This window comes from Zonotrichia leucophrys, chromosome 4 (assembly GCF_028769735.1).
Source record: "Zonotrichia leucophrys gambelii isolate GWCS_2022_RI chromosome 4, RI_Zleu_2.0, whole genome shotgun sequence".
In the NCBI taxonomy this organism is placed as follows: domain Eukaryota; kingdom Metazoa; phylum Chordata; class Aves; order Passeriformes; family Passerellidae; genus Zonotrichia; species Zonotrichia leucophrys.
In genome coordinates, this window is record NC_088173.1 from 54,676,566 (window position 1) to 54,690,134 (window position 13,569).

The 13,569-nt window shown below is 39.7% G+C and overlaps 1 protein-coding gene across 2 annotated transcripts in view; it reads right to left on the bottom strand.

The window, feature by feature from the left end:
• Positions 1–13,569, bottom strand: part of STK32B (serine/threonine kinase 32B) — a 160,772-nt gene that overhangs the window by 44,828 nt on the left and 102,375 nt on the right. For both annotated transcript variants that reach the window (XM_064711780.1, XM_064711781.1), the window contains exons 5-6: positions 8,233–8,270; positions 1,462–1,551 (exon numbers count right to left, since the gene is read on the bottom strand). In XM_064711780.1, coding sequence (XP_064567850.1) covers positions 1,462–1,551; positions 8,233–8,270 — 128 coding nt within the window. The remainder of the gene's footprint in view (positions 1–1,461; positions 1,552–8,232; positions 8,271–13,569) is intronic.

A 13,569-nucleotide genomic window follows, 5' to 3' on the forward strand; every position in this document is an offset into this window, starting at 1 on the left:
TCATTTTGTCATACTGCATGTGAACAAATCTCTCCATAGCAATTTCTCAGCCTATTTCAATCAGATTTCAAAGAAAAATGGAGGCTTTAAAGATAAAGTTTTTCTGTTTATTTCCTTAAATTTCCCATAGCAAGAAGTGAGAAATCCTATAAGTGCCTCTGCTAGGGGAAAGGCTGGAGAGTCCCCTCATATCTGATTAAACACAACAGGTTCCACATGAAAGTAAGTCTTTATAAAACTTCAAGAGGGATAAATGGCTTTCATCACATCTCATACTGTCATCATTGTGAAAATCAGCATAGCATAAGGCATGTCTTATAGAAACTGCCAGGTTTCCTTGGTTCTGGTGCTCAGCAGGTACCATGGTTGAAGGTTACTTTGTCTTGTTATACCAAGGTTAAATTGTGGTTTGAATTCCTGGTAATAGAAGCTTGCCAGCAACTATAAAGTCAACCTCCCTAATTCAGTTTTGGTTTTTTTCTATTTGTCTCATAGTCTAAACATCTCAGGAGAAGCCACATGGAAAGTGATACAGCCTTACAATCAGAAGTCACTGCAAACTGAAAATTCCTTGTAGAATTGCACTGAAGTTAGAATTCCTCACAAAGTAGAAGATATGAACTAAAGGAGGAAAGCAGCACCAATGAATGTCTGACCATATCTGTCACACACTTAATGTTTGGTTTGTTGAAGCTTTGGTGTCCAAACTGTGCAACAGAGAATCCTTACCCATCACTTTTCATCTGAAACAGAGGATTTTTACAGCTCTTAAAATTTTGCTGTCTACTTACAGCTCCAAATAAATGCAAGGGTGACTCTTTTGGCTCTTTCTGAATGGTAAAGACTGCAACTGGGGCTTTTGCAGCATCTTTACATTTCCAGGAGGTGAGGAAGGTGCAATGAAGAGAAAGTAAGTTGGTGGATGGTGTGATAGCCTTCATAAAGGAAAGGAGAGATTTTTTTTGGTACTGTTTCTTCTTATGAGGCTGATAGATATGGTGGAAATCTGATGAGTGAGCTTAGACCAGATCCATTAGTGCGAAAAGGTAAAATCTTTTCCATCTCCCATCTTTCCCTTGACCTCCTAATGCTCTGTATGTCATGCACACTTCACCTAAGCAGATACACCATATATTGTTGTGGTGCAAATATATAATATATTCTTGTCTCAAGGTGTGGGGATTTACAGAAAGTAATACACAAATTCTCCTGAATTTGAATTCACAAAACCTAACAGAAACTGACTAGAAGAGTGTAGAGATCAAGCTCCTGTATGAAAGTACATCCAAACAACATCCTCTATCTCTGAAGATTTTCACTGCTGACACACATATATCCTGTCAAAAAAAGAAGTTGATCACATCTATTTTATGCTTTTACAATTTAAAATCCTTTTTCTATATCATTAGTCAGCCTTAATATGCAACTTTTCTTACATTTTTAAATGTATTGAGAACTTACCCATGTAGGGTTTTGTGCCAGCCATAGAAGAAGCTTTTTCTGAGCCTTTCACTATGGTTGCTACATTAAAGTCAGTGATATGAACGTGTCCTGCAATTACACAAAGTAAAAACAGAAGTTAAAATAGCACATCATACAAGTATTCCTCACTTTATCTAACATTTAAGGGATAATGGAAAAAACCCACAATTTGAAAGACATGTTACATTAATAGAAACTTAAATGTTATTCTGAACTAGAAAAATCAATTTGGAAGCACAGTGATGGAATAGTTTTCTTGTTACCCACTACCTGTCTGCACTCCTGAACTGTTTTTGCTGATCCCCCCTGAATCTTCTCATGCCATGAACAAAGATAAGAAATGGCCCACAAGAACCCATTGAAGTTGGGTTTAGCAAGTTTAACTTGAAGTTTAGCAAGTCCAAGTGCAGGGTACTGGATGGGGGCAATCTCAGACATGAACACATATCGGGAGGTATGGTAACTCATTGAGGGCAGCCCTGGGGGGAAGAACTGGGGGTTTCTGGTGGATGAAAACCTGGAGATGCCCCAGCAGTGTGCATTTGCAGAAGGCTGACCCTGTCCTGGACTGCATCAAAGGAGGCACAGCCAGGCTGAGGGAGGTGATTTCTCTCTCTCTGCCCTTGAGAGACCCCCCTGGAGGGTGGTGAGACACTGGCCCAGGTTACCCAGGGGGTTGTGGATGCCCATACCTGGCAGTGTTCAGGCCAGGCTGGGCTGGGCTCTGAGCCCTGCTCTGATTGAAGGTGCTCCTGCCCACAGCAGGAGGGTTGGAACATGATGATCTTGAAGGTCCCTTCCAACCAGAACCATTCTGTTATTCTGTAATTCTCTCTGTCTTCTCAGAAGCAACATGCAGAAGCAGATGTGAAGCTGGGTGTGAAATTTGCCTCATCCCCAGCTACAGTCACCCCTCACATCTCAGGTACTTGTGACACTGCCTGCAATTGCATCCACTACAGGTCACCATCAGCCTTTTTTGAGTCTTCTCAGGGAAAAGAGGGAGAGGAGAAGACAAATGGTGTTTTTATCACACAATAAGTATAATATTAGATCCACAGTAGCAGAAGATGTGCATATAACAGGAGCAGATCCCAAATCATCACTCATTTGACAGCAGGTTGCAAGATGAACAGTAAGTGGCAGAAGTCGGCCTGAGAATGTGCTACCTGACCAGTCAGACATGACTCAAACTGCACTAATGAGGCTGAATGGCCCAAATCTTCCATTACTCCTTTCCTGGGATAGTTTATAAGTTTATGATAAGCATGGGTTCAATAGCTCCGCCACTGTGAAGTAATAGCTGCTAATCCTGGTTTGCTATATGCAGGTAAACTGAATAGAAATCCAGCTTGAAAATATGTAAAGCTTTAATTTGACAAGTCTTCTGTTAGGTTTTGTATCTTTGCTCAAGGACTGGTGTTGTGGAGTGATGCAGATGCCATCCTTGCTGTGATTACATCTGACAGTGCCATGAAGGACATGAAACTCCCTTCCTCATCTTAGCTCTGCACTCAGATCATGATTAATATATCATGTGTTGAGCTAGACTTCTGAGTGACAAATTTGTGTGGGTTTTTTTTTATCAAGGTCTCAGTCTCATTCAATCCACAGAGTGGCTCAGGCTTTGGGCATGTTGAGCAAGGGAGGTTTTTAATCATGTTTGCTGCCAGAGATGAGAAGAGTGTAACAATTGACTGATGGATTTTACCCTGGTGCCCGACGGAGGAAGAGCAGTCTCAACAAAATGTCATGCTGCTCCAACAGTCTAACCCAGATCCTGCTCAAAGACCACAGGAAAGGTATCAGCCAACCTCTAATTGTGCAGCTGTGCATGTGTGAACTGAAATTCTCAGAGGACCCTAATTTGGTCAGATCTGAGCTGATTTTGAAGGGGAAGTACTTAAGAAGGTACTTCCCACTGCTAAACTTTAAGCTGTTTCTCCAAATGAGACACAGTAGAAGTCTTCAATGAAATGGTTTGCCCACTTCTCCGCAATTTTTTTTAAAAACCTGCCTGGATTTTATTAACACTTTTTTCCTAAGATGCCCAGGTCAGGAAGCCCTCTACACATGGCAGAGAAAAAGTATGAGCCAAGAAAAGGCATCTCTTTATACAAGGCGGGAAGTGTTACACTGCCATGACAAGAATCAGTGCTCACAGCCCAGCTTGACATAACAATTCCAAGGTGGTATCCTACTCCCTGCTGGCTGGAGTGTAGCATATTTGCAGTTTATTTCTGCCATCATAAAACTCTGTGGCTGAAGGCTTCTTGAAAATCATAACTGAAAAACATAAAGCCACCTCATGGCAGTAGTTTAAAGCAATTCTATGTACACTGTAGAATGAAAGGTTGCAAGGATCTTGGTAGCCTAATATTATCTCTCTTTTTTTGACAGATAATAGAAATAGAAATATATATGAAGTTCTGCCACTTAAATGACAGCATTGCAAGTGATGCTCCATTAGAGTGCCAGTGTCACTGGCATTTGTCCATTGCAAAACATCTGCTGCATCCCATCCATTCAGACTGATCCAAACAGGTGATTTGCAATGAAAATTGCCTCTCCTGCAGTGCATTATTTTCTCTCCCTTTAGTTAGATTTCGTGTAGAAAAATCAAAATAGCACACATGAAATGTTGTATTCATTGTTTATGTTTAAAATGCCTTTCTGGAAGGTAAGGGATGGATCATGAAGGAAGATTCTGAACACTTCCTCTGCATCCTGCTGCCCATAGAGCAACACGCAGCTCCTGTGCATGAGGCAGGGCAGAGTTTACTGCTGGAAAAGCTGCCCCTTTGCTTTTCCCCATCACTGAGCTGCTCCACCTACGGCAAGAGAGAGACAGAGAAAACACCTCCCCAGTAGGGAGACATTGAAAAAGCTGAGGGTCTTCTGCTGACAGGAGGGTGCTGAAGGAGTCTTTGAATATCTTGAACCTGGTGATTGCAAGTTATTATTCATCAAATCCTGGTATTCTAGATGTTTGGGGTTTTTCGTTTTTGTTTGGGTTTTTTTGGGTTTTTTTTTTGTTTGTTTGTTTGTTTGTTTGTTTGTTTTTTAAAGAATCTTTTAAAACGTATTAAAGAAAACATTTTCTTTCTTAAAGGATAGTAAACTTCTACAATTTGTTGCTCCAGGGGATTGTAAAGGCCAATATCAGCTGCAGCTTCAACAAGGCAGCTAACTCAGTAACAAGACTTTCTTCACATTCTAAATGGAATATGCAAAGATGCTCTAAAATCCTACCACAAAAAAATTGTGGGTGATAGGCAACACTGATGGCAAAGTGGCAAAAAACATGTTCCAGAAATGTTTCCTCTTGTCACCAGTTGCAATAAAATGCTAGCCAAGGGCTTGGATCTGACCTAGCAGGGAGTCCTTGCTCGGTAAACCAAGCATGGATTTTGCTGAACGAAACCATGTTGGGGAAAATTTACCAGAGAGGTGTTCAAAGGCTCTTTGTAAACAGATTGTATTGATGGTGTGGTCACTTAGCAAGAGGCTAAGCCTGGATGCAAAAGTAGAGCTTGTAATTTCTGCAGAACCACCAGCAATGTTAATTTCAATGGTGCTACCAAAGAGCTGTAGGAATAATGTTATCATCTCTTGGAAAAAGTCAGTTTATTACTCTGTTTACCACTGCTTGTTTTACTGCATTTAAGAAATTCTATGCCTCTTTGACATCATAGTTAATAGATCATGCAAACTTTTAAAGATATCTTTAATTTCTTTGATATTTAGACAAAAATACAACATGTACCAAACTTAGATTCCAGATCTAAGTGCTGTCACTTCAGTTATATTGTTCTAAACCATTAAAATGAATGGAATAGAAGAGGAACCAGAATTCTATCACTGAGAGAATTCTAAAATGTTTTTTTCTGTACAATGCAGTTGCAATAGCTCCCTGAAACATGAGGCAGTCCCTTCAGCTGTCACTGGAATAATTCTATTTTAGATATATGTTAGCAGAACAGAGAATTACTACTAATATTAGAGATTAGTGTTAGTCATAAGAAGAAGAGCTTTCTGGGAAAGCTGAGAAAAAAGCATTAAAAAGGAGCTTTATTGATTGAATTAATTTCCTTAGAGGGTCTGATTCTGGTTCAGAGAATGAACCCTGAAACCATCCCTACTTTCTCTCTCAGAGATTGGATGTGTATTCTCTCCAGGAGACCATGGAATCATCCCCTGACAGGGGCTGAACACCACTTTTAATGGCTGGTTATCCCATTCTCATGTAACATTCTGCTTTTCAGGATCATCAAACATTTGTTTCCACTGATGCATCAGAACATGTGATCAGCAGTGCTGAGATTTGGCTTTGATGAAAAGCATAAGGAAAAATTCAGGATTCATCTGCTAGAATGATTTTGAATAGGTCCTCTACGTTTTTGTGTGATGGGTTTTTATTTTTTTTTCTTTTTAATTTGTAAATTAGATTGATCACTTTTAAGAAAAATCTTTTGTTTTCATTACTTCTGTACTCCTGAGGTATAGCCTGTAAGCCATACAGATAAATTGCAGTGAAACTAGTTTTACTGAGCACAAATATCTATAATATGCATTCTTGGTATAAGCTATGAAAGTTAGTCAATTTAACTGCTTGGAGATGTAAGGTAATGTGCATGGTGTAACCCTAAATTTTGACTTCAGCCAGAAGAGGTTTCTTCAGTGAGGTCAAAGAAATCTGAGTCACTGAGACAAAATCTCAGTCAGAAATGTTGTGCATATCCAATTACTTGATACTTTGTGTAAGCATAATTTTTTTAATGAACTGTAAGAAAGGCCTAGGGGTAAAGTCAAGCACATAGGAAACTGTTGTGCCATCTTAGAGGCCACAGGCTAAAATAAAGTTCCTTCCTGTACACCTGGTTAAGCTCATGTTGGGTGAATTTGTTACGCTTATTCTGCAGCCAAATATATTTGTGTTGCATATATTCAGCATATTTTTCCATTGAGTAAAATCTGATGATTTTGTTAAAATGGCATTGCTATGCTGCAGCTTAATCAGAGCTGTTAAAGACTTCAAGAATAGCTTTCTTCTTGCAAAAGAGCTTCACTTCTGTAAGGTAAGCCTGAAGTAATTACCATGGAACAGACACTGTCCATGTTAGTGAGTTGAAGTGTATGGACCCTTTACAGGCTTCAGGGAATTCCTTCCCCTACTGTGTGAGAGCTCTTTGAACCTGTTTGAACCCATGAATTGATAAATTCTGCTGACCAGGATTGGTGTGCGTGTCTGGAGAGGTCTGTTCTTTCACCCCTTGTCTCCAGGTGTGCAATGAGGGAGCAGCACCCTGCAGCTCTGCAGAAGAGAGGCCATCCACCCCAAAATTTCCAAGCTGCCTGCAGATAACTCTGTTGCTGAATAGTTTATAATCACAAAAAATCCCCTTCATCTTGCATCATAGTGCTTACTGTGGTGTAAGTTCTTTGTGATGCCTGAGTCCTCATAGGAAAGCTCTCACAAGAGAGTTTGTGTTTTAGCCACAAGAGGCTGGTTTTGTGCACTAATTGACCTTGATGAGGGGCAGGGAGAGATAAAGGTGACTTTGCTTCCAAGGCTCTCAATCAGAGATTTAACACACTCATACTCATTTTGTTTTGCTGTTGACATCTTTAATTTACCAGGACTTAAAGGCAAGATATTTCTATTTCATGCTTGTTTGCTGATACCAGAGTCTTGGGAACATTAGCACTTATGGGTCTAAAGCATTAAATTGCTGAAGTTCTAGATAGTTTAAAACTCCAGTATCACTTAGCTTTATTAGCTTTTGTGTTCCCAGGAACAAACATCATCTATGCTGAATGTTACTTCTCTAATCAACTTTTACTTGTGTATCCAGCAGCTCTACAACAGATTTTGAAACATAATACCATCATTGGCATAATTTCAATATTATATTTTCTCAGAGGTTTTCTGCTTTTAATCAGTTTTGGAAGTAAACTTTCCCACGGTAGCAAGCACACATCTCCTTTTTCTAGCTAGGCTTTTTCCTCTTTGTATTTCTGTTCTAACTGATACAAGATCAATGCCCTCTTTTAACTACATTTCTCATGTTTTCCCTATAAACTGTTGCAAGAAGACATATGCCATTTTAACTAAATAATTCTTGGAGAGAGTATTTGTTTAAAATTTAAGTTTAAAAGAATCAGCTGCTTTTCTTTCATACCATATCTTTTATTTTTATGAACCTGGAATTAGTAGTAAAAGTTCAAAGCTATTTATTCTTGTCTATTCCTTTTTATGCTATTTAAGCCAGAGCTACACGTGTGGAGAGAAACTTTGCAGTCAAATTTCCAAAATCCCTATCTAGATTCTAGAAAGAAAATTTTAGATATCCACATGAGAAATAATTTGCTATGTGGAATTTCTTAGCCCTTCGGAAGTTCTAAAAGAGAAAATAAAGTGCTTGGTACTGTTGTATTGGTAAGCACCTAAAAAGGGGTTATGGTGATCCACACAATCCTGTTAATAAAATACTAACTTCTTTTTACTTAATGTCCCTGCTTATCTCAATTCATATTGAATTCCTTTGAATTCAGACCTTGAAAATTTCTGCACGTTTCTTTGGCAATAGGAGGGAAAACTACAAAATCTACAAGGTGATCTGAGGGAGTTTTTTGAGAAAGCCCAGATTTAGGTAAGAATTCAACATTGGAGGTTGATTTACAAAGTGTGTCATGAGCATGCCACTGAGATCTCAGGAATTAGAGATTCTGAGGGAAAGCAATACTCACCATGTTCATCCAGCAGTATATTGTCAGGTTTGATGTCCCTGGAAAATAAGGAAAGGAAAACATTACATTTTGTACCCAAAGAAAATCTGCAATTTTAATGTTTTCCCCATTTGGATGTGAGGACTAAATCAATTAAATCATTACAAACCCAAAGAAAACCATATAATACATAAAGGCAAATGATTTTTATCTACATATTTTTACTGCCCTGAGAAAACATGCATACTAAAGAGTCTCTCTGGGTTTCCATTTATTGTAGTTTTGTTTTCATATGGTTAGCATTGACATGGGTCTGTTTTTCAAGATTGTGTGCTTTGTTCTTTATAGCAGCAGTAAAATGAGAAGGCAGACTTGCATCTAGAAGGTGCCTGATTGCTTCAGGGACTCCACATTTGACAGAAATAATTTAATTGGAAGCATAGGTGGTTTACCCTATCTGCCAGACCCTGCTAATCTGCCGTGCATCCTCACTCACACACAACAGAGCCCCGTGATCTGTCTTGTGCTAATGGAGTGTGTCCTGCAGCTCTGCTGTCATTCCCAGATCCCCACTTGGCTGTCTGTGACCAAATACCATGCTGGGGAAAGGAGCAGGGATAGGGAAAGTGGAGATTATGGCAGGCTAAAGCATCAGCTCAACTCTGCCATTCTTGGCACAAGAGAACAATATGCCCTAGAGAGTTGCACTTTCAGGATTATTTTCTGTTCACCCAAATTCATGCTGCTGTGAGGAGGGATGGAAGCAACTTTTCCCCACCACTTTCAGGCACTCCCTTCCTCTTTCCTTGGCCCAGAATTACTGCCACTGGTGTGGAGCTCCTCAGGGAAAATTCATGTCTTGGCTTTGTTGGCCAGAATGGCCCTGGTGAGGCTCAGCTGGGGCTGGGTGAGCCTGATGGGCCAGTGCTGGGTGGCACTGCCTTGTCACTGGCACTTGGGGTGAGCCTGATGGGCCAGTGCTGGGTGGCACTGCCTTGACACTGGCAGCCAGCACTTCATGCAGGTTTGAAACTCCTTGTTCTCAGTGAGGCATTGCCAGAGTGGCAGAGCAGCAGCTGAGCAACTTGAGCAACAGTTTTGGCCCTTGGGCTGACCTTTCCACTTACCTCAAAAGGCAAGGAATCATAAATTGGCAAAATAAGCTCTTGAATGTCTACAAATGGACTGCAAACACTCCCACCTCTGTAATCTCTTTTAGATAAGAGCTAGCTTGATTATTCCAATTTAAACATTTCTTAGGAAAGTTTTTTTCCCCAATGTGCATAAATGAAATAATAAAAAAAGTGAAGTGTCACAAAAGGAAAATGTGTTACACCATATTTTTTTTCTAAATATAAAGTAGAAGGACTTCTAAAGTCAACATTACACATGAATAGGATAGCAAAAGCAATTATAATATATTTATTGATTGCATGATATGAACTCATCATCTAAGTTTCACATCTTTATTGAATGAAGAAGGAAACCTACACTTTCCTTAGCATTCTGGATTCCATGCTTTCTAGCCCTTGCTGAGATTCATATGAAATCATGAAGTATTCTAAAATATTTTTATAATTTGTGTAGTGGAAGCTGAGGAAACAGTATGAATAAGAAATTAGTTTGAATAATTCTCTGCATATTTGGAAATAATGTAGAATGCATATATATATATCTGTGTAAGGAACTGGATCTCATTATGAAGAACTATCTGGCATGGAAATTTAAAGTTATACCAATATTTCACTGTGAAATACTGGCTACCTATAATTGTCTGATTCAGCAGCAGTTCTAGTTATTTGTGTAATACAAATAACATCAGTCCTAGAGCCTATTTCACCCAAAATCTTCCACTCTCTGAGTTCTCTTTCCTTTCCCCTGTAATCACTTGGCATATCATTTGCAACACTATAATCTTTCCTTCTCTGATTTCATATGGGTGAAGTTGTGAGAAAAACTGTATATTTGTTTATATTATGAAACATGTCTGTGTTTTGTTTAAAATTGGAATTTTGTGTTTTGTTGAATTTGGTTAAATTAGCGTAGGAGGTCCTATGCAATTCTAAATGTAATGTTATATCTAATCTCTCAAGTGGTGAGAGGGTTTTTGAAGGAGTTACTGCTCAGATGGTTTCTATATTTTCCAGTGGCAATTTTGTCTTTGGTTTCTGATAACATTTTTTTGATAAGAGTTGGAATTGTGATTTCCTGTTGAATAGTCTTTGTGGTTGATTCATGACTTGAAAATACAGCAATAACTTTCCATGGAAGTAAGCAAGTAAGTAATAGTTTTGACAGTTGAATTGAATATTTTAAACTTTGCCTTCCCAAATTTTAGCAAGCACAAACTGTCTCTGCACTTCTCATGTGGGTAAAAAGATTGGGGTCATACAAATGTACATTTGGGTCTTTTTGTGGCTTCCTGAAATCAGTGATACATTCAACAGCTCTCCAAACTCTTTTCCCCAGTTTAAGAAAATGAAGAATTAGCACAGTCATTAGCACTTCACCAAGAATAAAACTGATCAAAAGGATAAATTCATCTTTAAGAGCTACTGCCATGTGTATGACAATACAGCACCCAGGGATTGCTCATTACAGGACAGTGCCTTTTTTGTCATTTTTTTTAAAGAAGATCAGTTCAAACAATTTGAATATCTGCTGTGGTATTTCATCATTAAACAGTCTATACATTTTTATAGCCACCAGAAAAGACATTGACAAATCCACTTGACAACTGTATGTATCCTCAAATATATTCTTCATTCAGTTGGTGTCTGTAATGTTCAGAAAGTTCACTGGTAAAATTAGATCCGTGCTTATCCTTCCATGACTAATTCAGGCAGAGGCTGATACTTGATACAGATGTGCACAAACCACAAAGCCTTTCCCACCTGAGGGATGTTCCTCTCTGTTGGCTTTGCTCATTTTGCTCAGGGGCAGGCTGTAACTGGGGGCAGGCACCACAGGGCGTATGGCCTTGCACACAGCAGCACAACCCCTCACTCCCTGAGGCAACTTGCTGGACTCACAGCCCTGCCTCAGACCTCAAACAGGAAATTTTAAACTGGTCTAACAGCGAGTGAAAGTCCTGGGCTATTTTAAGCCAGAAGGTAAACAAGTTTATTAAGTCAGACGCTGCTGCTCTGGGGTCACATGCCGGGAGATGCGCGAGGTGCGCGGATTTGTGAGGCGGGTGAGGAGGACAAGCACAGGGTCACCCTGCACACAGAGTGTCACCATGCACACAGAGTGAGTGTCACCATGCACACAGTGTCACCATGCACACACAGAGTGTCACCATGCACACAGAGCGTCACTGTGCACACAGTGTCACTGCACACACAGAGTGTCACTGCGCACACAGAGCGTCACTGTGCACACAGTGTCACTGCACACACAGAGTGTCACTGCGCACACAGAGTGAGTGTCACCATGCACACAGAGTGCCACCCTGCACACAGAGTGTCACCATGCACACACAGAGTGTCACCCTGAACACACAGGGTGTCACTCTGCACACAGAGTGTGCCCTCCAGCAGCTCCCTGCTGGGTGATTGGCCCCAGTTTGCAGCGAGCACTAAAAGCTCTGCTCTCCAGAGGCAGCTTGTTGAGAGCTCTAAAGAGTGCAAAGGAGCAGGGGCACTGCTCTGCCCTTGCACTGAGCACTGCCAGCCAGGAGCAGGGCACAGAAGGTTCAGAGGGGTCCAGGGCAAGACTTGGCAGGCCCAGGTGCATCACAAGTTACTGGATGTATTCAGGACTGAGGGCTTCTGGACTCTGTTATATTTAATTTCTCTAGATAAATGCTCTAATTAAATTCACTAAACCATTGTTTTAGTGAATTTAAAACATAAATCCTCTTTAGTTAAGCAGTTTTAATTCAAACATACTGTGTAAGTGAAATTTTGGTTTGATTACACATCAATTTTCCTGAAAAAAATTTCCCATTAGCAAGATGTTTAAACAGCAGGATGCGAAATGCAGCACCTTCACTTTAGGATTTCCCTGTTACACATTTCCCTAGTTAAGAGAATTAATTGAAACACTCATTTCATAATCCAAGTACTTTGAACCCACTTATAGGAGAAATTGAAGGACTTTTGCAAGGATCACATTCACCATAGTTTGGATTCAGACATGCCCTGGGCTTCTTTCTCACCATTCATCAAACAATGACCAGCAGATCTATGGAAACCTCCTTGACACTGATCTCATAAATACAGCTTTGTCAGTCTGTATCACTACTACTCCAATTGTTTTTGTATGAAGAAATATCAGAGGCACATAGAAATGAGAGTAGAGAAACCTTCAAAGTGTTTTGCTCAGTGACAGTACAAGGCATAAGTAACATCAAAACTGGCTCAAGAAACTCAAAGGTGTGAACAATATAGAAAAAAAGATAAAAATCCCACCATTTAATTGCCATTTGTTGATATTGCCTATGAAAGCATTTCTAGATTTCTTCAATTACCTTAGCTACAAATAGCAAAATAAAACTGCCTGAAGGATGGAAGTTGAGTTAGAAGATGCTGCATATAATTTCCAAGTAGGAAAGAATGATTAATAATCTACTTGTATCTTTTATAACATCTAGGCTCTGTGTGCATCCCATGTGCTTGAAGATTTTCTCTCTGCATGGAGTAAAACCATGCACATGGCTCAATTCATGTTCACTGCATCTGCCAGTCAGAATATCCTCCCTGGAAAGGCTCATAATGGTTATAAAAGGACTTGGGTTCAAGAATCTGCAGTCTTAATTACCTTTTCTATCAGTTTCCTTCTGATGTTATGAAGTAGAAGTGGGTTTCTAAGTCAAGAGGTGGAGAAGTCATGCAGACTTCATCCTTGTTGGTTTTCAAGGCCTGACTGGATAAATCCCAAATAACCTGTTCTGATCTGAAGGCTGACCCTGCTTTGGGAAAATCATTATGCCAGAGGTGTCTGGAGGCCTCTTCCACCCTGAATTAGTCTGAGTCTAGGAAAAATAATGTATCCAAGTTCAAAGACTGTCTTACTTCCCCTCCTTTTGACTACTAGGAAGTTAATGAAAATTGAAGAAAGTGGTGAGAAAACTGCATATGGGGAATTTAGTGAGTCTTTGATATAGTTCATTGCAGCTGGCAGCTAGTGAGAGCTTTCACCTCTTAAATTCTATCATGGGGCTTGAATGCTCATGAAGAAAATAGTAGGAATAAATAGCCTATCTTCATCCTGAAATGAGGTTAAAATTGAGATGCCCTGCAGTTCATCACTGGAGAGGTGTAACACAGTATTTATTATCTATGTAAGTGGTAAAAGAATGAGGAATATATCACCTAAAGAGGATTCTGAGAAATCTCAGTAGGAATGACTAAA